General features: G+C 41.1%; 1 protein-coding gene across 1 annotated transcript in view; it reads right to left on the bottom strand.

The window, feature by feature from the left end:
* Positions 1–24,703, bottom strand: part of LOC139913660 (netrin receptor UNC5D-like) — a 159,992-nt gene that overhangs the window by 46,730 nt on the left and 88,559 nt on the right. Inside the window, exon 2 of the mRNA XM_078286707.1 lies at positions 8,454–8,660. Coding sequence (XP_078142833.1) covers positions 8,454–8,660 — 207 coding nt within the window. The remainder of the gene's footprint in view (positions 1–8,453; positions 8,661–24,703) is intronic.

Here is a 24,703-nt window from a genome sequence, read left to right as displayed (position 1 = left end):
CTTCACAGCCACACAAATTACATAAGGACGGACGGTTGAGGACAAACTTGGATATGTTCTCCACAGAGAGCTCCTCCATTTGTGTTTAGGTGGGATCTTCTGTCCATTACTGTCAGCCTTCATCAGTCTCCTATTTTATGGCAAACGCAAAAGCCACACACATTAAAGGCAGATCTTGATGCTAGTAAAGTGAGGAACTGTGTTTTACCCAGTGACACAACATCATAACATCCACAGGGCATGGGTAAAACACTCTCATCACGTAGCATGTGCACTAAGAATAAACACACTACAGATCTACACATATAGAACACTGTTTCTCAAAAGGGTGATGAAGACCCATGGAGATACACTGCAACGAGTACTGAGAATGAATTCTAAAATGTGCTGAAATTATATTATTGTAATAAATAATTCCAAATTGATACGATGTTATGCATTCAATTCCATTCAAAATTCCTAACATACAATACACTGACTAACATATAGAGACTTAATGAATAGAGAAGAATACTGCCTGGCTAAAATCCAGCTCAACAAGGCCATCAGGGTTGCCAAGTCTCAGTACAGAACCAGACTGTTGAGTCAGTTTGCCAATAATGACTCAGGCTCAGCATGGCAGGTGTTCAACGCTCTCACAAGCTACAGGAAAAGACCTCCTCAAACACACCGCTCCCCTACATTTGCCAGCATTCTCAATACTTCTCTGGTTGAGTGACAGGATCCCCCCAACCCCCCCAGTGTAACAGCCAACACCCCTGCAACCCTCCTCCACCAGGAATCCTCAAACTTCAGTGCTCAGCGCCTGGCCCGCTGCCATCACTCCTCATCACAAAGTATTAACTGCATCTGCAGAACACCAGGAACACTGCTAGTCCTCATGGAGTCTCACCTGGATCCTTCAGACACCGAGCTGACCAGGAAGCTTCGGTGTTCACCAGCATCTTTAACGGCTGGCTATACATGAGCAAAGGACCGACCTACTTCCATTTATCCATTAGTGTTTCTTTTTCCAAGAAAGATAAAGCTACTTGCCTCAGTGACTTCAGGTCATAAGTACTGTACTGTCCTACTTTGAAAACATCTCAGACCCAGTCTTTGCCCCCCTGCAGTTTGTCTACAGATGAATCAGTCGTTGGACGATGCAGTCAGCATGGACCTACACTTTGTCATGGAACATCTGGAACGCCTCTGGCAGCTATGCCAGGATTTTGTTTGTTTGTTGTTTATTATTTGTTTGTCGATTTCAGCTCAGGGTTAGACATCATCATCCCAGGATTACTCCAAACTGCAAGATGCCCCAGCTGACAATATCTCCCCCAAACAGCTGGTGGATCTTGAACTTATGAGGCCATTTTGTGAGCATAGAATTATAAGGCTGGTTCTCTCTGTCATTGAAATAAAATAAAATAAAATAAAATATTGTGTGTCATTATGTACTGTGAAACTCTGTCAGTTGTCAATAATACAGTAAATTCTCAAATTGTAGCTCATACATTACAGCAAACATTCCTTTAAACCACTTTACTCAGATAAAACCAAAATAAAAATAAAAAAAACAAAAGACAAAAAACAAATACTCTCTAAAAGCAATGATAACAACAAAATAAGAGAAATTGTGGTGATGTGCACCATTCAGAGTGTCCTCTGTTACTGTTCTCATGATGCATTTCTTTATTGATAGATACAATTTTTTCAGGTTGACAATGCACTTAACAAGCACCATTGCCCGCTTAATGATTTGAAGAGCAAAACAATGACATTAGCCATAATAACCACATAATGATAATAAATGAGCATTCACTGGGGATTCTACTAGCTACATAGCAACGATACATGACAACCGTATCTGGCCTAAATCTTCAGAAAACAAGAAATTATACTGTTTACTCTGAACTTAGACTGACACAATGCCTGGAGACTCTATTATTTATGAACTGTGGGTGTTTATGTCAAGTGTGTGAAAATGTGTGTATCAAATAGATGAAAAAGATACAGTAATATTCTGATGTATGAGAAAATGAATAACATCTCTTGTCCCTGGGCCATGGCAGAAAGCTGCTTTTGAGCTTCTGAACTCCATGGTGAGAACACAGTATCTCAATTCCAGCAGGCTATGCATAAACCACGTCAAGAAAAAGCAATTATTTCAACATTTGACACTGTTTGTTGCTATCTCAGCAAAGTGATTGGAGTGTAAAGTCACATGTACAGTGCATGCTGTGAAAATACAAGATAGCCAGGCCAAAAGAGCCAGCGTCTAAGTGCTCACATTTTACTTTGCTGTGCAGTGCAGTAACATTTTGAAAGAACAAGTCATGCAAATAAAGGTTAAACTGCTACACTAAAATGTGCCAGCTTTCAATTCAATGTTCTTGTTATATTACCAAATAATGTAATTTGCTAATAATTCAATTCAATTCAATTCAATTCATATATGATTTGTGTTTTTTTTTTACCCAGTTCTATTTGAGGTCTTTCATAGGGGGTTAAAAATATTTTGAGAACAACTGATTTTTCTTCATATGGACTGATTCATCCCTACGATGGCTAGGAAATTCTCATTGCCACCAACGTCATGATTCAATGTGCACCTTCATCCCATGATGCATTTCTTTAGTGATTTCTTCCCTGATGGTGTCCTCCAGAATGTCAATACCCCTGTCAGCAAGTCACAAACGGTATTTCAATGGTTTGAAGAACTAGACTATGATATTATCCATGTACCAAAGCCTTCTCAATAACCAGATATTGATAATACATCAAATCATGGGAAATTCGTAAATCATGTTTCCCACCAACACTGTAAAGAGTTGGGACCCTGATGATCACTCAAAATTATCATATTGAAAATGATTAGTTTCGACTTTGCCCTGGGGGACAGATTTGGAGGGAACTCTCATTGACTGCGTTTACATGGACTTGAGTATCCCAGTTATGATCGGGTTTTTGAAGTATCCCGTTTTTGTGTTTGCGCATGTAAACATCATATCCCGATTTCAGAAACCTGGATAAGCCCTTATCCCGGTTTTGAGAAACCCGATTATGCTAGCTGGAGTACTCCGAAAGAAACCAGGATACTGTTGCATGTATACATCTTATCCCGGTTTCTGACCGCTGCCGACTACCTGCGCAGGCGCGGCTTCAGCCAAGTGACGTAGCAGAAAAACACAAACAATGGCGGCAACGAGAGCGTCTCACTTCTGGAGCGATGAGGAAACGGAGTTTTGTCTTTCGGTGATGAAAGAATTAAATATACTTGGCAGTTTAGATGGGAGAAAGCATCGAAATGCTGACCTATTCAAGTCTGTAGTATACAGACTACAGGACGCCGGTTTCCCAACACGTACAGTGGAGCAAGTCAGGTCACAGTGGAAAATACTAAAGAAGCATTACTACATGGCCAAACATCAAAATAAAACAGTCAAATTAATTTAAGTTTAACAGTTACAGAGGAATATCAGATTAATGATTTCAAAATTGCACGTTTGTGTTGTAAACATCACAGGCGCCCGCGCAAATAGCATGCAGAAATCAGTAACCGGGATACTAGTATCTATCATGTATACGGGGATATGAATAACCAGATTTCTCTGTGTTCCATGTAAACGCCATATCCCGAATATGATCAAAACCGGGATAAGCCTCATAACCGGGATACTCAAGTCCATGTAAACGCAGTCATTGTCTTTAGCAATTTGTATACCTAACTAAACTTGGCTAAAAGCATTTAGAACACAAAGAAGTCAAAAGACAAATACAATTCGCACTTGTTCAGCTGTCATGAATAGTTGAGCAGTTGAGATCTGCTCAGAGAGAAGATCTGATGCAGGTATGAAATATTTAGCCATTACACGGTGTCGAAAAATACCCTTTTACTGTGCTACACATCTTACAGATTGAGACACACAACATGATTCATTCAGTTGGAATAGACAGTATATTGTGCGACATTTTTTTTTCATCATGCTTATGGCAACAGCAGTTGAAGCTATTCACAGACACTGTAATGGATATTCTCTTCCCTGGGTTTCTCAATTCCTCTCCTTGTCTGCCGTTTTATCCCCTAGAAGGCACAACTGAGCTAAGCCTAGATCTGAGAAAAACAACAGAACACAAAGCTACAGTATATCTCCCTCGCTGAGTTAGCTGCCTCTGGAAAGACATGGTCTCTGTCCTCTGCCTCATACCCTCTGGTCTCTGTCCTCTGCCTCATACCCTCTGGTCAAACAGTGTAAGGGCAGCTGTTGTTGAGCCTGTCTGCATTTAATTCACAGCTTACTGCTTTAATGGTTACAGCCCCCCTACTCTCTACTGAACCCAGCGGCCATTCCACCACCTGAGTCAGACTTTAATAGCCACTGTTGAGATACAGCTGTTTCATTGCCTCCTACAGTAGGACCTGGACGGACGGCTCGAGGTTTCTCAGCTGAAATGAGATGCTGTTTTCCTCAACATGTAGGACGTTAGCCCACCTCTGCCTGTGTATTAAGCCTAAGCAGTAACACGAACAGAGTTAGTAGCAGATACTGCTCTGTAACGCTCGCTAAATCCCTGGTCAGGTTCAGAGAAATCCTCTCTATCCCAGACCTGTGAATGCCAAAGCACGTCCACGCAGCAAAGCCACACATCATCATGCAGAGCACCCTTCTAGGGGTTTCACACCAACCTGGCAACCAGGTTGCAGTATATTATAATACAGATAGTTGCATTTCAGCTTCGATCTTTTTGTTCAAGTGAAAGTGCAGAGGCGAAATAAAGAGAGAAAGCATGTTAAAGAGAGGGAATGCATGAGAAAGAGAGAGAGAGAGAGCTGGCAGAGAGAAAGTGAATGAGTGAGTGAGGGAGAATAAAATGAAAGAAAAAGAAAGACTGGGAAAAGGGTTCAATTCCCAACAGGACTGTCATGGGAAAGTAACGTGTGCCAAGACCAAAGTGTCTTTTAAAGAGAAAGTAGGTTGTTGTTTTACCCCACATAAGTTAGTGTGATGGAGTCTATTGTTTTTGTATCAGTCGCAGTGTTTTGCACTCAGTGTGCTGATATATTGCTATCTCCAGGACGACTAGCTACCTTTAAAGTCTGATACATGACAACGGCATCCGGCCTAAATCTACGGAATACTGTTTACTCTTTGAACTTAGACTGGCAGAGGGTCTTGAAAGCCAATCTATTATCTATGACAGTGTATGCCAAGTGTGTGCAAATGTGTGTATCTCACAGAGAAGATATAGTAATATACTGGTGCCGGAGAAAAGAAACAACATCTCATCTTTCTGGGCCATGACACAACGTTGATATCAAGCTGCTGACCCCCATGGTGAAAATACAGTACCTGATCTCCAGTGTGCTATGCATAATTGACATGGCGAGAATGTGATGCTTTCACCATTTGAAGCTGCTTGTTGCTTTCTCAGGGAGGTGAACGAGCAGTTTCATCCACAGTGTGGGCTGTTAAAAATAGGAGATGGCCAGATCTACTGTAGTGTTAGAGATCAAGGGATATTGACATTGATTTACAATAATGGGGAACATTTTGTTCTGCACTTATTTTCCTGAGGCATCTTCCAGTACAGTATAGCTCTAACAGTTTCCCTAAGAGATATTCATAGGCCATGCCACCATTGCTCCATGTTTCATTTTGTAGTTTACCGTCTCGTGGACTGGGGCACTAACCGTTCCATTAATCTCCAATTTGCTATACCTCCTATGTTTGTCATATTATAACATATACAAGGTTCTGTACCGAGTTAGCAATGGTGAGTACTTGTGACAGTACAACAGAAATAGCAACAGGGAAATTATTATACTGTGAGAGCAAAAGGCATGCTTTGAAAGAATAGCCTACTAAGGCTTTGATTAGACAGGACGCGCTTTCAGCTGATGGCAGCGCCTTCTTATTGGTTACAATGAGTTTGAAGCGTTTGGCACACTGCTTTTGCACTCCAGGCGCCTCGCATTTTTTTCATTTGGGGCGACTTGCTTTTTTTGAGGACTCGCCTGGTGCGCTTCAAGTTGAAAATGATCCTACTTTGATGTGCTCTGAGCAGAAAATCATCCTACGTGACTGTGATTCTTTTGTCTGCTGTCCAATCGGATGAAAATAGAGGCGGGTCTTGATTCTGCCGTTACGCCTGTTGTAAACAAAGAAAATGGAGTAGCTGGTAGTGGCTGTTTCTGCCCACCCTGAGTTATATGTTTTCATGAACAGAGAATATCATGGAGACAAAGGCTTGGTGACAAATCAGTGCCATGATTGAAATGGATTGTACCTTTTTATTTTTCGTCTTTAGTTAGCTAACAATATTAGCTAATGTCATTAGCTACGCTAGCTAAGTGATTGACAGTAGCTGATTTTACGGTTGCCTAGCAACAGCAAAAATGCAATTATGCGAAGCAAAGCCCCGCCGTCATGAAAACAGAGCCCTAAATATATGAACTGTAACCATTGCACTACAGACAACAACTTTCACAGACTTTAAAACTAAAAAAAACATACATACTTCAATAATTTATTAGTTGTAACACTACCTTCATTATCTACCTATCTTGTGTGCGACAACATCTTTAATATAGGACTTATAGGACTGCTGAGCATAAATATACAATCAGAACCCACAACCAAGATTACCCAACAGCGAAACACTTTGCTGAGGCGCACAACAGTGATCTTTGCTTGTTGAGAATCGAAGGCCTCAAATACAGAAAAACTCCTACTGTAGGCGACAAAAACTTTATCAAAGGGAGTATTTTTGGATCCATTCTTTTGATGCTCTCAGTTTTCAAGGTCTAAATGATGACATTGATCATGTGATCCAACCTGTATTTTCCTATTGGTCACAACGGAGATATAGGTAAGGCCTGACCTTTGTTCACCTCCTGATGCCCTGATGAAGACCATGCTGGTCGTAACATGTTGACGTTTTTAATTTTCCTTTTGGGCCTTCTGCTAATAAAGCGTTTTTCAATTATTGAACACTCCTTATCCTTCCTCTTCTTCACTTCAAGAGTGGCTAGAACACCAGGAGTCACTTTATGGGGTTGTACTTCCCGGCACACAACAAGGCCACAAAAAAGATTAATAAAATACCCTGATTCTACATGTACCCCATCTTACCATGTCTTCCAGCAGCTTGTGCTTAGGGGCCCCCATCCTGACACAGTTCTGCCTATTAGACCAGGCCCTGACAGAGGGTTCTACTTTATGAGCTACTAGTGCAGGTGGATTTTTAAGTCCCTCTCTCTTTCTGCTTTTTTCTCTCTCCCTCTACGCCTCTCCCTCCCCTCCCTCATCTTCCCTCAGTCTGTCCCAGTGGAAAGAGATATGAATGGTGATAAGGAGCCAGATGGGAACAGAGCTATGAATTCTGACTAGAGGCAGTAAAGATTTAGAGGCCAGGGTCCAATGGTAACTCTGGGGGAGATAATGATCGGTGCTGTGTGTAAAGTGAAGCATCAACACTGTCACACTAACAAATAGCAAACAAGACAGGCCTATATACATTTCCTGCCTTCATCCTGGCTTCTCTCTACAAGTCACAATCCAATTAGATGATAGTCATCTGATGTTTAATGCAGACCTGGGCCAGTAGTATTTGCAAATACTTTTTATGGTTTGTTTTTGCCTGCCTATATACTAGACAGGTGGTCCTGCCAAACAGGACAATACAATAAATGCCAGAAAGTTTGAACAATCAGACTACCATCTGAATTGTCCTGATGTGCTAAACTCCACTGTTCTCCACACCAGATTGAAACAAAAACTAATAATTACTTGAAACTCTTGGCACACTCGTCCCACATAGTCCAGTTTAATGACAAAGATGATTTCAGCAGCAGAATAGTTCTTACTCAGTATAACATTTTGTTCTTATAGTCTACCACTAGCCTACTATAGTCTACTACTGCTTTTCAATTCACTGTGAAAATATGGATAAAATAATGAGAATTTAATGCCCAATGTGTGATGCTGCAATATACAACAGACAAGGGAAATCAAAAAAAGAGACAATTTCTTTGAGGTTTGTATCAATTCATTTTGAAGTGAAATAAAAACAGAACTGTATTTCAGCAAGTTGCATCAGTAAAAGGCGATCATCGGCACTGTTTGGAGTTCAAAGTCAAATCCTGAAATTGAACAATTGTGTGCCTTTCATGGTGTAACTGTTGTCATATTAGTTTAGATCAAGTGTGACATATGCGCCAAAGCAGTGAGGCAAATATATTTGAGGGGTTGGACATAGCCTTAGGCACAGTCAAAAAGCCCCTATGCAGAGTTCACCCTTAAACCTTCATTTAATGCCACCAAGGATATGAGCACCATCTTCATACCTTAAACTGAGACTGGGAGCAGTTTTGACAAGAAAAGACATTTAATTTAATGTGTGTGTGTGTGTGTGTGTGCATTGCTGTATCTGAGTCTGTGTCAGAACAGTTCTCTCAGTGTGTGTCGTACCTGTCCCCAGGTCGGTGTGCTCCTGAGACGAGTGCTGGCTCTGGTGGACCCATTCACCGTTGCACTTAAAGAAGATCTGCAGGGCGGGCCGTGCTTGACAGCGGAGCTTGATGGGGTTGCTCTTGACAATGTAAGCATCGTCAGGCTCCTCCAGAAAGTGGGGCAGGGTCCCAGACTGGCCATGCTGCAGGGCTTCACCCCGGGAGCCTGAGGCACAGGGAAATGCACAGGGTTAAACCAGGAATGCATACAATAAAACACATCAAATACTGTTCAAAATGGAAGAGAAATGTAGAATAGCATAGGTCATATCCTTGATGGACAGTATATTTTAAATGAGGAGAATAGAAGATATGGTGAATGATAGAATCGAATCAAATCGAATCGAATCGAATCGAATCGAATCGAATCGAATAGCATAGAATTGGAGAGCCTACATTCCTGAGACTGACAAGTGTGAAATATTTTAAGAACACAGGGATGTACAGACATTATGATACATGGTACTGTGCAGGAGGCCAGGCTACATTGTAAATAGTGCAAAACTGCAAAAATATCATTCTTGAAAGCCCATCATTCTTGGGTGAAGTGTTTTAATCGTCTGGGATAGGGAGGGACTGTTGGGCGTCTCAACTGCACAATTTGTTTTTCTGTTCTTCTCCCTTGCTTCCCAGTGTTTTTATCATGTGTGCAGATCAACTAAACTCTCAACTGTATGGCAACAAATAGTAACAGTAGTAAAATGTACAGACAGTTTTGTTGGATGGTGAGTAGTCCATATTTTGTGGGGGTTTGCAGGGGATGACTAGCTGAGCTCTGGCAAAGGAACTGGGACACATTGCCAATTTAACATGTTGCAATCTATAGCTATGCATAGAATTACTCTTTGAAAACACAGTATGATGTTGCAATGCAAAAGACAAGTCTGCCAACCACTTGATCATAACATGCAACAAAACAAAACAGGTCAAAAACAGAGAAGGTAGAGTCTGCAGACATAATCCCCCCATTTGTCATATATTCGTGGAATAAATGACACTAAGGCTTTGTAGATACATTCTCATTGAAACTGAACAAAAGACACATAGCCTAGTGTTGATAGGGCAGATGTAGTCCAATATAGGCCTCTTTGATCTCTCAGATGTTTGTGCTCACTAAAGACGGTTAATGATCAGCTGCAGAATTAACCGTCAAAACATTGGCAACACATGAACAGGCATTATTCCCCTCTCTCCCTGTCCGTCTGAGGTGTGTTCCAATCGGCACACGTTCCTGCTACTTCTGAGGCCCAGCAGGTGTAATTACACTCCGACTAATCCCCCGGCTTGCTGGAACCTCTTTCATGTTAGTGTGAAGGGTTTAGTGAGGCAAACCGTCCCCCCACCCAGCCCTCCCAATCTCGACTTCCCACTGTATGTTTCTCTACAGTGATGGGTGTACCTTTGAAAACCCCATCAGGATTACAGAACTCACTGTCTTTCAGTCTCTCTCTCTCTCTCTCTCTCTCTCTCTCTCTCTCAAGCCGATCTAATCCTGCTACCTCTCCTGCCGGATGTCTCCTGATTGAGGGGAATAGATAAAAGACTCTGTGTGTGATGCTCTGGCTGTGAAAATCACAGCTCTTGCTCACTGTTCCTCTTCCCTCCCCGCGACACACTCTCATTCTCTCCCTCATTCCTGGAACCGAGGCTGAACAAAGAGACATGCTTTTAATTTCAAAATGACTAGCCCCGGGCAAGCTTTTCTTGTATAGAGTGCTCCAATTTGTTTTGCGCATGGAGCATTGACATGGCGTGTTTGTGTTTGGGTAGATGCAAAACACAGACGTGAGCTCACATCCACAAGCTGATAGACGGAAACATGAATACACAAACACACAGCTGTCAAACAAAGCAACAGCCCTTCAAGTAACGGCTCATTTGTTAATAGATCTCTTATTATACCCATGCTTAGTCATAGAGGAATAACATGCCATTGTAATGCCTCCTCAGTAAATATCCCAAACATCCCAACAACATCAAGGTTTAGTAAAGCATTCCATAGAAAGAAAAAAGACTTTTGGCACACCTAAAAGTCCTTGAGTGACAGATGCCTAGGACAAAAACCAAAAAGGTAGATACTGAGAACGAAGTATACTCCAGCACACTGTCTACACTTGCATAATACTTTATTGCGACTTTTCATAGGAGTCATAGCACCTTCATCAGGCACATTTGCCTGATGAAGGTCCCATGACTGAATATTGGATTTCTTATTTAGAAAGTGGGAAAGCATTGAGGGAGATGACCTTTTTGGTCCTATGACTGAAACGTTGCAATAAAGTATTATGCAAGTGTAGACAGTGTGTGGGATTATATCTCTTATTTAAGTGGGAAAGTATTGAGAGAGATGGAATAGGTGAGACACGGGAAAGAAAACTCTGCTGGGATTCAACCCTAGACCAGTGGTGGCAACTGACCAACTGACTATCTCTGGGCACAGAATAACATTCTTTTTATATCTTGAAATTGTTGAATATACATCACTACGTACGATGAGTCAGGAAAATAGGATGTGCCTCCAGCACTGGACTTTGTAGCAGGTACATATATAGATGGCAGAAAGATAACCCACACTATTAGTTCTGAGATATGGCTCGGACAAAGCGGTTGGAGAATGTGATGCTGTTGATAAGGTATATTGAATTGCTGCGGGTGTCGTGTCTCTCACCCTAACTCTCCCCAGTCCACTCCGCAGTGACACCCATTAATACGACTCATTTACATCTTGAGGCCAAGCCAGGGCTGTCACTGGTTGATCTGCACGGTCCCGGGACCGCCAGAGGGCTGGGAGGGCCAATATCTCCACTCAGTGCGCTCTGCTGCTGTCGGGGGAGACCGCTGTGCCCCGCGCTTCACCGTTTTCACAGTGATCTACAACCAATGCTTCACCCCAGCAATAACACATAAGGGCCGCAGATACATCTAGCCCAGTCTGAGAGAAAAACAAGATGTCACTGCCACAGGGCTGAGTGATGGCTCTATCAGACACACTCTCTCTTTCTCTTTCTGTCTCACACACACACACACACACACACACACACACACACACACAGGTTCATCCTGGAAAGACACAATCTGCTAATACTGCATCAGCTGCGGTGCAACCTGGAACCAGACCCACAAAGATCAGCAAATATCATCTCCACATGCAAAATTTAAAGCAATGGGTTAGGGTGGTATTTTATGTCAGTCCAATGTATTCACAGCTTGTAGTGAAAATCTAAAAGAAGTGAGAGGGAGGCCCTAACTGACTGAGCTAATTTGGGAAAGCCTTTGGGTGGTAACACAGGCTGTTTCAAAGAGAGGAAGAAGACTGTGACTCCAGCACACTTGTAGCAGGGAGAGGAAATACATACCGGCACATGTGTGATCTCTGATTTCAATGCCCACAACAGGTGAGAGGCATTCAAAAACGAGTCTTATTTCAGCTTGTATGTGAATGACACGCATGGCCAGTACAGAGAAAAAGGGAGAGAAAGAGAAAACAGAAGAGAGAGAGAGAGAGAGAGAGAGAGAGAGAGAGAGAGAGAGAGGGGAAAAATAAATGGTTTTAATAAAATGGACCATTGCCTTAGCGTGCCATCCAATAATCAGCGTCTTGAAGCCTAATCAAAACATTTTACAGTACATCTCATTTTCAGGATTATTGTTTCATATGAGGGACTGATCTGCCCTTTGAGTAGATTCATCCTGTTAAAATGCCCACTGACTTTCACTAGCACATATCTTGCATCAACAGCGGTCTTTTACTTAGCCCGAGAAACAACAAAAACTGGGAGAGAAGGACAGAATGATAAACTCTTTCAATTGCTTCAACTCACTAGACAGAATAGGATTGCAGCATTCTGTATTAATACACAGGAAGCAGCTGCTTAGTCATGAATTAACAAACAAACCTACTAATTAATTCTTTGTTTGCTAATTAAGAGGCAGTGGCATAATTATTTGTTAATTACTAACACACAACCGTGTTGACATTTCCGTAACAGGTTTGAGATGTAAAGCACATAGTCGCTAGACAGGAGTTCATGATGCTGATTTGATTTGCTGTTATATGCGGCTTTATCTTTGTGCAAACAGTGACTTACAGGCTATGTGTCTGTGTAAATATGTGAATAAATACAGCTTGGACATAGTCAACACTGCATCAATTACATAGGCTTACTGTGAGGTGCTTTTATAGGAATTATTATAGATAAACTTGGTGCGGATCCATGCAGCAGATGGATGGTCTAGTTTCTAGATCAGAGGTGAAGATAGCAGAGGAGATGGGGGTGGAGGGAGATTGGTGAAGCAGATGATAGGTGGGTGTTGAAGATAGTGAGAAGCAGTGGGGGAGCATCTGTTCAGATCAACTGAGTGCAAGGCATGAGGACAGAGTCGGGGAAATGCACTGTATGTTCGGAAAAATGCTTAGAAACCTGTAAATCCACAAGGCCGTAAGAAAGTGCACTTCTTTTTGGAGCTCTAGCCAACGTGGCTCCACTAAATCATCAGCACCTTCGCAAAGCCGCTACTCATATATGCATTCACATACACACAGACCGAGACACACACACACACACACACACTGCAAATCCTCCTGAGTGACAGGTATGCCAGGGTAAGCCACAGGGGAGCGATAGTCAGGCAAAGATGAGATTTCTTGATACTCCAGCACAAAGAAAAAATGAGAGAGAGTGAGAGAGGAAGCAACATGTGAAGAGCCTGATTGTTTTCGATGTTTTGCAGACACTGCTCACGATTCAGCCTTCAAACCCATCAACGCAGGTCGCATGCTGCGGGAGGCGTGCTTCGCCATGTGATAAGCTGACAGGTAACGTACAGCTCAGCAAGCATGCGTTATGCACACCAGTTGGATGTACAGTATATGGATATGTTTGACTCCACTGTTCAGCTAAAGATCTTTGTTTGGAGTAGAACTCGGATGCCATGTTGTCCCAGCATCACAGCCTACGTGGGATCAGAGCACGGCTAAGTTAACGAGGCAACAGCCGGATTTTACACCGAATTGTATGTTGGTTTTTGCCAGATACATGTTCAATATCGCTCGTTCCCCTCTTCTTCTTCTTCTGTGTCCCTCGGCGAGTCTCATTGTGGCTTCAGTCAGACTGCAGAGATGGCTGGAGTTCTAAATCTACTCTCCAACTTGTGATTTCTCTGGAACTGGAGTCACACAGGCAATACATTTCTGCTCTCCCTCTCAAACTCTTAAAAACAGCATGGCCTCAACAGAAAGAGATGCCAGTGCGCTTTGTTCAAATATTGATGCAGCCCTCTCATCTGTCATCTAAGGACAGAACAGTCATGCGCGCACACACACACACACACACATACACACACACACACACACACACACACACCGATAATGTGTATGTCAAAGCTGAAGCACTCAAAACCAGGAGAGATAGTCTGGTCAAAGAGAGTTTTTCTTATACACATGCTAGATGTTCTCCAGTCAAAACAAGAGCAGACAAGTGTTCAGTCTCTGCTCTGATTGACTCAGTTGTCTTCAGATGACCAGCATGAAGACATAGACCGAACACTGAAATGGAGAGATGGAGAGTATACTTACAGTGTGTGTGTGTGTGTGTGTGTGTGTGTGTGTATCGGATCAAGCTTATGCAGCTTTAGCATTGATGGGCATGGCAGTTCCATTAATCATGCATCACAGTCATGAGGACATGAGGGCAGATGACAATGCAGATTGGCCACTCCAATAAAGACAAATGGTTACATGCCCACAGAATGACAACAGCCAGGTACGTTTCAGCACTTAGACTACAAACTAAGTAAGTCTTACACCTTTAGATTTACATCAGTTTCAGCCCATGTGCCTCCTGATTGCCTTCCGAAAGATTTTTTTTACTGTGATAGAGCAGAGGTTGAAAAACTATATGGTAAGGTATACAGTATGCTAATTACATCACAAAGCAGGAAGTGAAGGTAATCATTAATGGATCAAACACAGCTAGAAAGTGCTTTAAGGGCAATTAAACAATAACAAATAAAGGCCAATAAGATCAACTATAAACATGTTAGACACAAATTAACAGTGCTGAGGAAGCTATGTTGAGTTTTATGAGCTACCAGTTACTTCACAGTGGAAGAAGCTGACCTACAGCAAAGCTCCACTCAAGGGAAATATAGTTTGTTAACAAAAGTTAGACAGAAAAAGCACTTCAAACTACTTTGTAAAAATAATATAATCTACATCTGCAATGTTGTATGGATCATACAACATTGCAGATGTAGATTAGATTATCACATTCATGCAAAAATAACACTGATTAGGATGTTCATATAAATTGTATTTCATTTGAAAGTGCAAAGAGTGTTAACTGTGCTTATAATTGGGAAACTGACAGAGCTGCCTGTCACAAACTAGAGTCTGGATGTGAGCACAAACCAATTAACCCTATCTGGGTTTGTCACAGGACAAAGTACAAGGAATATTAACTTTATTTTGTATGTAATGTCCATCACCATTTTCACTCCCATATACCAGACTGCAGTCTGGACCGAAACCCAAACCAAACAACCTAAAACAATCAGTGAAAAAAGGCAGTGATGAAAAAAAATCAACAATAATAAAAATAAAGAAAAATTAAATTCACCTCTTTTCTTTTATAGCCAAAAATGACTGGTAGCTGCAATTGATCACTGCTCCTCAAAATGACAAAAACTAATAAACTGCTAGTTTCACAAAAACTACTTTTACATGTAGTGAAACCACTCTCCAACACTGCAAATCAACAACGGGTTAAAGAGCAATAAAACAGGGAGATTCAGTACAAGAATAAAATAGGTAAATACAAATTATATAAAAGCCTGTCTGTAAAAATGTGTTTCTCAGCCTCTGCGGGCTATGGCAACACTGCACCTGCGCCGTAGCTACAGTGAGATTTTGACATTGAACCATAAATTAGCCTATTTAAGTTAAAGTTAGCAGGCTAATTAAAGTTGCAGAGTATACATTGGGGGCTAATGACCCGCCAGATGTTGCCATAGACAGTGTATGAGATATCCATAATGAAGGGAGGAAGAATTTAGAGTGAATGATTACCTTGTAGGTTAGGAAATGACTTAGAGTCTCACACTGCCTCAGGAGTGTAGTAATGTAAGGGGATGGGGTTCTGGAGTTATTTCCAACTAACAATTTGCATAAGCCTGTGTTTTTTAATGTGTTGTATAGTTAGTATGCTATGTGTTGTTTGTCTTCCATCGAGGACCACATTGGAAATAAGAGTTCAGTGTAACACTTTCATGTGCGATCCTCTGGGGCCAATGCAACATGCTAAGTCTTTTAACATGTTTGATTCATTTTTACCCACAATACATTCAGTCAATCAATCAATCAGTCAGCAAAAACAAGACTGGAGTTGACACTAACAGAGCTTCAAGACACAACACTTTGACGTGTAGAGCCTACTCTAGCTACTGGCCGGAAACAGAGCTTACAGAAGCAGTTCAGGAAGCACTTAAACATGGGACTATACAACAAGGTCATGGAGGCATCAGTCTTGGCAAAAGCAAATACGTATGAAACAAGGCAACACATGTCGAAACAAGGCAATTGGCAGTGGACCAAATACATCACTGGGCAAATGTGCCCAAGTAGTTTTTCAAGCTAGAATGAAATATAGAGGCATCAAAAACCTCAGTCTAGGAGAAGACCCCACATGTCTCCTGTGTTCAGACACAGTAAGGCTTATATCCTGTCAGCATACACAGTTAGTTTTCCCAATGTCTATAAAGTTGGTGGCAAAACCAGCTGTTGAAGTGCTTGGCAGCAGCAATTGAGACACAGAGACGAATACTTTATCCATTAGGAGAGAAATCACTATGTACACAATTGGCTTTGTTTGTGAAGGAAAACAAGTTTAGACTTATTATTGTGTTGGCTAAAGCTAATTGGTTTGGGTATAAAGGTTATTTCAGGCGAAGTTGAAAAGAGCAAGTGTCTCTGGCTGAGAAGACAGGACACCAGTTGGTATCCAAAGTAAGGAAATTAATTCTGTCACTAAGATATGTGCCTTATTTTATCATACGATGGAATAGCTTTGTTAGGAGAATTTGGTAATCATACACAATGACCAGAACCTGCTGCAATTCTTTCTATACTGTAGATCAGAGGTTCTCAATGTAGGAGACCGGGACCACCAGGGGTCTCTAAGGGGGCTCCAGGGGGTCCCCAGCAAATTGATGAATTGTTAAACTTCACCGTTATTTCATTTACAAGATGTTAACACAATTAGAGAATGTAGAGGAAAGATTATTTTGATCATAGTTTCACTGTTATCTCTCTACCTACAGTACAGATAGTCATGGAATTCTGGACAAAATCACATCTAACAATAAAAATATTCTCAGATTTGGGTCAGAGAAGCAAAATCTCATCAACTGGGGGTCCGTGGCCCTAATGTGGACTAAATTAGGGGTCCTTGATGTGAAAAAGTTTGAGAATCACCTTTGTAGATAAGTGTATTTTTTCATGATAAAGTACAGTTTCTGCATTTTTTTATGCTTTAGGCGATGATTGTTGGTACAAGTCGGTTCCTGAACAGCTGAGTGGATTGTTCCAAGCCAGGAGGGTTAATGGTCTCATTAGGTTATTGCTGCTGAGATTGATAATGAGGTTGAACATTGTGTTGTGGGCAAAGTGTAGGCCTAAACATAGGTGCAGTGTAGTGAAGGTGTATTTGGCTTTATCCAAGGAAACTTATTTAAAAAAAAAAGTGTGAGGGCAGCCCACTCACTTTTGAATAATCTGCATTTACTTAGACAGTTGCAAAGCAGAGAGGGAGACAATTCATTAACTTGTGTGTGAAGTACCTTCTCCATTACATCAATGGATTGGTAAATACTCTCCACATCAAAACTGGTTGGTATGTAATAATAATAAAAACAGCAACAACAACACTACTACTACTACTACTACTATTACTACTACTACTACTACTACTACTACTATTACTACTACTACTAACAATAATAACAGCAGAATCCCACTAGTTTACTTATATATGTTTACTTATCTATATCAGTCTTGTTAAATTACCAGATACAAACATTACTGATGGGAATAATTTCATAGAAAGTTCAGGAGCAATTAAGATTGTGGTGTAGCTGTCTCTTGTTGGTTAGGGCTCACTAATTCTTTCAGATATGTAGTACTTTGCCAAAAGCACCACAGGAATGTGTTTTGATTAAAAAAAACCAACTTTGCTGTGAAGTCAGTATGTGTGTACTTGTGCATGTGCACACATCTGTGCATGTGTGTGTACAGGTTGCATGCGTGAGTTTGTGTGTATGTGTGTCATCTAGAAACACCCAGGTGGTATATGTGTCTTCATCGGTGTTGTGACAGCTTGCCAGCCTGGTTTTGGCAGGCGGGAGATAGTGCTTCCCTCAGCTCTCTCGATAATCAAAGAGTAAACACGCTGAAGCAAAAGTGGGTTACCTGGATGTCAAACTGACAAAAAAGTCTCCCATCTCCATCCCATCAGCCACTTCTCCTAAAGCTTTTCCTCATAGATTCACATTAACATTTGGAAGAAAGAAAAAAAACGCACCCAAATAAATGTGACATACATTTGCATATGTCTTTCACATGCAGCATTTCAAAGAATTCACTGGTGAATTCCGAGACTTTTTTCCGCACCAAAGAAATGAGGAGTGGAAACTAAAACTATGATAATTTCAGCTTTTAGCTTTCAGAGCTTTCTGGACATGTGTGGGTGTAATGTTACTGACTGATACTCCATGAGGTTTAGTCACGTAGACTCATGTACAGCAGTACAGAGGAGAGATAATCCCTCACACTCCACTCAGACTTGTGACTCGACTTTTCGTGACTCGTGACTCGTCCTCAATGAAGGACAACCCAGACTTAGATATGGACTCATTGATTACAGCCAGTAATCACTTGTTCAGTCAGCACCACTGTTTTGTATGCTTACTCTATAACTCCCTGTTCTTTTGCTCTTCATCAATGACAAATCATATTGCTAATGAGTTTACAAGTATTCTATTTTCTATCTTCCATAAACCCACCTTCTATAGTGATATTTCTAGATGTTTACTTTCCACACCCGGGCTGAATATGAACAACACATTTTGGTTCTTCTAAATTTCAGGTGCTGCCACATTGCTGTCAACTGTATCCTCTTTCCTCAGACTAGACTGAACATTTCAATTGGGATTTGGACTCCATAGAGGAGAGATTAATTTACTGAATACTCAGGTGTCCTCTTCGACACTGCATGCTGTATAAAATAATAGATTATTTATTATACGTAATATTCAGGTGATGTAAACGACTACACATCAGGTACTTCCAGGTTTTTTTTTTTATTGCTAACTTAAAATGTTGTGTTTGGGGGTCAAATTGGAGGTTTTCAAGGGGGAACATGTTCTTGCGGGATTCTTGCGGTTTCCATCAGGAAAATCGGAGCAGGCAAAAAAATAAAAAAATAAATAAGTGCTTGAAGATGACCTGGAGCAATGAAGTGCTGCTGCTGGCCTGATAAGCTTGCCAAAGGCGCTGATTCATGTTGGGATTGGGAAAGAGTGGCAGTCATAAAATCATCACCTTGTTTGAGGAATACACTTTGTCACAAGTAAGGAGATCATTTATTTATTTTTCTCACAGATTAACTTAGCTATGTTAATTATGCTTTTACCATTCTATCGGTAACGTAGCTGGCTAACATGAACCTTTTTGTTTCATGTTAAGTTAGCTAATGTTAGCTATGACTCAGGTTATCTGCCATGTTAACTGATAGAATAGTTAAGTTCCTCATAGCTACAATCTGTAAGGAATAAGTCAATTATCCACTTTGTCTTCTGCAAACACGGTGATGATTTAATGGCTGACAGTCTCTCCCAATTCCAACATGAATCAGGCCCTTTAGCGAACTTATCAGGCCAGCAGCAGCACTTGATTGCTCTGGATTCTCTTCCTACTTTATTTTGGACCTAAAGAATCCGGAGCTAGCCTGGTTCCAGACTCCCGAATCGCGACCCGCCCACTCTTCAGATTTCGTCGAGAGATTCAGGGTCTGGCTCTATTCAACGGCGATTTCTCGATCGGAAAAATCATCGGGCCAATCATCGCCTTTGTGGGCGGGACTAAAGTTTGAACCGTTCGTGCAACGGTTTTTCATTGGCGTTTCGGCAGAATAATATTTGTTGAAATCATTCCTTAACCAACATATTGTCTTATATTATTATTACGATATTATTGTCAAAAACGACCGACATTCTTGGTAAAGTTAGTAAATACGCCCAGAATCAGTGTAACTGAAAATAACGTCAGAGCGGCTGGATACGTCAGTCACTAGTGATTGGTTAGGGGAAAATCAACACCCCCCCACACAGAAAACGGCTAACATGGAAGCAATGTCAGACTGAATAATGGAGTGGAAACGAAATGGCCGTTAAGTCTGAATATCAGGCTAATCCGGTGCCATTTCCCATTGAAAACCTTTGTTTCCACCCCCCAACACAATTTCTGCTCTAGTGTAAACTTATGCTGGTAGTTAGTAGTCAAAAAAAGCATGGAAGTGCTTGATGCGTAGTAGTTTACATTACATGAATGTCACATAGCAGAACTGATCGTCGGAGTACTTGAGAGTTGTGTAAATTCTTTGTCTCAACCATTGATCTCTAAGAGCAGTAGTCTGGCAGCTCTGCAGCCAAATAGACCTAATAATGGCAGACAGAGCCGTTTCTTGCTATACGCGGACTACGCAGCTGCGTAGGGCCCCCACGACCGCTAGGGGGCCCCGTTGCGCCACTGTATTTTTGTCCTCGAATATAAATGGCCACTTTTGGTAACCAAGCGTCCTCATGTGTTGTTCAAAAACACATACATTATAAGCACATAATGGCGAAAATAAAATGAACTTATTGTATGCTAGATAGATCAAAAAGCAGCTATTCTTTCGAGAGCTCTTTGCCTTACAAGCAAACCAATTTCAAAGTCAGCATCAGATTCTCACGTATTGACGTACTACGTTGTTGATGGCCTTCGGACAGATTACTATTCCAGTATCTCACCGATATGGCATCCTAAGGCTACGTTCAGACTGCAGGCAAAAGTGGCCCAAATCTGATTTTTTTGCTCATATGTGACTCAGATCTGTTTTTTTCATAACAGTGTGAACAGCACAAATCACATGGAATCTGATCTTTTCAATTCTGATTTGGGCCACTTTCATATGTGGTCCTAAATCAGATACAGGTCTGATTTTTTGCAACGCGACCTCAGTCTGAACAGTCATATCGGAATTCATGCGACTTTTACGTCACTCTAGATCGACATTCGTCACAATTCTGCGCTGGCAGGAGTCACTCGGTGAATACAAACATGGAAGACAGCTGCGATGGAGGTAGTCAGTGGAGGGACAGTGAGGTGTTAGACCTCATAAGTATTTCTGTAATTCTGTACAAGCAAAACTTGAGAGGTCGTATCGTAACCGGTCTGTGTTTGAAAGCATATCGAAACAAATAGCCGAACGTTGCCACAGAAGAACATCAACTTATAAATGAAACCGTAAACGCTGACTTCAGTGGCCTCCATGTTTACTTCCGTACGACAGCGTGCTGCGTGTGACGTCTTTGTTATTGTTCTTTTGTGCATGTGGAGCAATAAATCCGAATTGAGCACTAAGGCTACGTTCACACTGCAAGTCTTAGTGCTCAATTCGGATTTATTGCTCAGATCCGATTTTTTTGTTTGGCTGTTCACATTATTTTTTAAATGTGGCCAATATCAGATTCCAGTGTGAACAACAGTATTACAATATGAGTAATAATTATGATAAAATTCACCTAGAAACTTTATGTGTCTGCAGGAGCACTTCTGAAATACTTTGGAGGGCCAGCCTCAGCACAGCCAGACCTCTCTGCTGGTGAGGGGACACCAGGTCCATCATCGTCTTCCTCAGCAGACCCACAAACACCAGATGCAAGTACCTCTTGTCTGATTTGTGAAATTATTTTGCATAATATAGGCTATATATTATTGATTTGTTATTTGTCATTTGCACTTTTATCCCGATGCTAGTGTAATTTTATAGTACTTAATTTAATGTTTATTCTTGTTCATAAGTTTATAATTTATTCAAAGCATTCTGTTTTTGAAAAAAAACATTTTATTTGTTCAGTATTTACAATTTGCATGTTTGTTTTGATTTTGATGTCTTAACAATGCAATAAGTTCCTGAAAATAAAATAAGTTTTTTATGTGAAAAATGCAGCATTCGGTCTGATTTATATGCATATGGAATTTGTGTCGATGCAGATTTGATGTGTATTCATGAGTGCTTGAAATAACCCTAACCCCCAACAAGCTAGAAACGGTCCTGATGGCAGACTATTACTGACATTAAAATTACACTGACACATAATTATTCTATGAATATATCCCACCACATCGATACATAGTGTTTTTTTGAGGGTAACAGCTGGGCAGAGGCGGCCTCCAGAGGACGGTTTCTACAGCTGGCAATGATTTGATGACAACAGAAACCCTGGGAGACAACATGTCTGCCGAGTTCACTCATTAACAAACACTCACTAAGACAAATTTCCACTTTCCTCCTCATATCATTCTTTTGACGTAAAGTTTAATCATATAACTGATGGAGCTTATCCAAGCCTTTCATATGGTGTATTTCTATACTTAACATGATTGTATGAGATGACTGGATTTTATTCACTTGGTTTGGTTCAGCTTTATCACGTGACCAATCAACTCGCTTTGGAGTAATAATATGCAGATATGGAGTGCCATTATAAGCGTTTCATATCTAACACCATTATTACCTAATCTATCAATGTTCATTTTCTGCATTTGCTCTGGTGTTGTCTGGAAATCAAGCCTCTATTGACTGACAGTGATAGCAGACAAAAGAATATAATTACTTACTCACTCTTTTCCATATAGCCTTTGATCCATTATGTCTTTTCTGACAGCGACATAATTAAAGGCATTGTGTGCAGTATACAATCTGTGCTGCAATCACACTGCCAACCTGACAGCTCACTCTAATGCAAGTGTACTCTGCACAGGGGCTCAATGAATAAGTAAAACCCTAGAAAACAATCCTCTCTCTCTCTCTCTCTCTCTCACTCTTTTTTTTTAGTCTCTTTCTCCCTGAGATAGTTTTACCAGAGACCGCAAATGGGAGAGGGATTCCATTATTAAACAAATTTATGGTATGAATAAATTACTATTGCGGCCATAGACGACGTGAAAGGTTTAGAACACTGAACGAGTAAAATTTATTTGAAACGATGTTGTTTTGTCATTTTATTAAATGTGTGGCAGGGAAATAGAATGAGACTCAATAAAAAAGTTAATATCCTGCAAATGAATAAAAGCAGGCCTTCGAGCAAATTTATTAATATCATTACTCATCTGTCATTATGCACAAGGTGGATGTCATTCTTGGAGCTTATCTTTTTTTCTTCTTGACTGTATGTCATCTATTTCATTTTGCATAGCTCACCATTAGTTTAATAGAAATGTCCATATTGTCTAGCGCTGAATAGCCATGTCCTGTCGTATAGGCTCTACAGAATATGATGTTTTCCATAAGAGCTGGAGTCAAAACGTAATTCAAAAGGAGTTTGTGTGATATGAGAATAGATCATCGTTCCACCTGTGACCCCCTCTGATTACGCTACATTATATTCCACAGCCCCAACTTTCAGCCTTACAGTGGAGATTAAGAGGCTTCAGAGGTTTCAGCTTTAAGGCATCATGAAAGTCTTAAACATGTTCAAAGCCATATCTATTATTTCAAAGGGCTCTTTCTACTATGCAGGAAGGCGATACTGGTGTTAACTTCTGTCTTTATCAGTCCGATTCATCCGGCTGCATCAGCTTCACTTTCCTTCCCCCCCCCCCCCCCGGAGATTTAAGTCGACATGATGGAGAGAGATGGTCCACATAGTCTCCGGTGCCTTGTAATGACTTACTCATAACATTATCATTGAATGTGGCAAAAGAAATAAACTCTGGAACGTCACGGTGGTTGTTGAAGCTCTAAAAGGTTGGAGCTACCATCACAAAAGGGAGGTCAACCAAAACAAGCCATCAGGAGAGCAGTCAATGGTCCCTTGACATTTAGAATTCATGACTGTCATACACGTGTGCAGTGCTTTTCCATGTCTCCGAGCATCCCCGCATATATCAGAAAGGAACGGTCTCTAATGGCCCCCTGAAAAATGCAAGAAAGTGAGTAACTTTATCCTGCACCTATACTCTCACCACCACTCTATTCTCTCACCCGCGCTCTGGATGTATGTCGTGAGTCGGGCCAGTTGTGGACACACAGTATGGTTCAAAGCGAGGCATAGGCGCCTGTCCTCCATTTCAGGTCCCAGTGGAGGCCTTCAAACGTTACTTTTAACTGCCCTAGTAATGCAATCTAAGTGGATGGCGAGTGTGTGATCCAGCCAAAAAGCACTGCAGTAAACGGGAATGTGATCAAGGTAACATGAATAATAAAGAAGAGAACAAGGTTGAGATAGGGGCTATATTGAAATCAGACTTACGAAGTCTGCTGGCCGTGTCATGCACTGATTTTTTTATGGGATGAGAAAATATTTAACCGTAAAAAAGTATCTGTCGTGTTCATCCAGTCCCACAAGAAACTGAAGGATATATCTCATTTCTGCCAAGCGCAGCGGATCAAATTCTCCACTTCACTGTGCAGTACATTACTAATGAACAATTACCCATTTTACTTCTTAATAACTTAAGAGTGCCTGTGTACTGCGCCAAGGATGCCTAATGAATCTTTAAAGAAAGAGAAAAAAAGTAATAAAACAACAAGAATTGCGATCTTTCAAGGCTGGATACACTCATTTGTCAAGCTTAGATGGACACAGCACAAGTATGTCAACAAAACCTCTTTGCTGTTGTCACACAAGTGATGCTTCACTTCAAATAACCAAGCAAATGAGCGAGTGAGCCAGCGAGCGGGGCCATGCTCGGCACCTTGTGGCACCTCCTCTGCACACAGCGTCCCAGATTCCACCTTATATAACCTGATTATTTGTGCGCACCGCACAAATACCCATGACAAACAAAAATAAAGAGGCACATTCATTGCTCAGTGTCTCAGGTACTGCATGCTGCTCCATTGAGGAGGGCCTATGTGTTGTAAAAGTATGCTTGTCTCAGCATAAGGA

The sequence above is a fragment of the Centroberyx gerrardi genome, chromosome 2 (assembly GCF_048128805.1).
Source record: "Centroberyx gerrardi isolate f3 chromosome 2, fCenGer3.hap1.cur.20231027, whole genome shotgun sequence".
Taxonomy (NCBI): domain Eukaryota; kingdom Metazoa; phylum Chordata; class Actinopteri; order Beryciformes; family Berycidae; genus Centroberyx; species Centroberyx gerrardi.
This window is presented reverse-complemented; position numbering and strand designations above follow the sequence as displayed.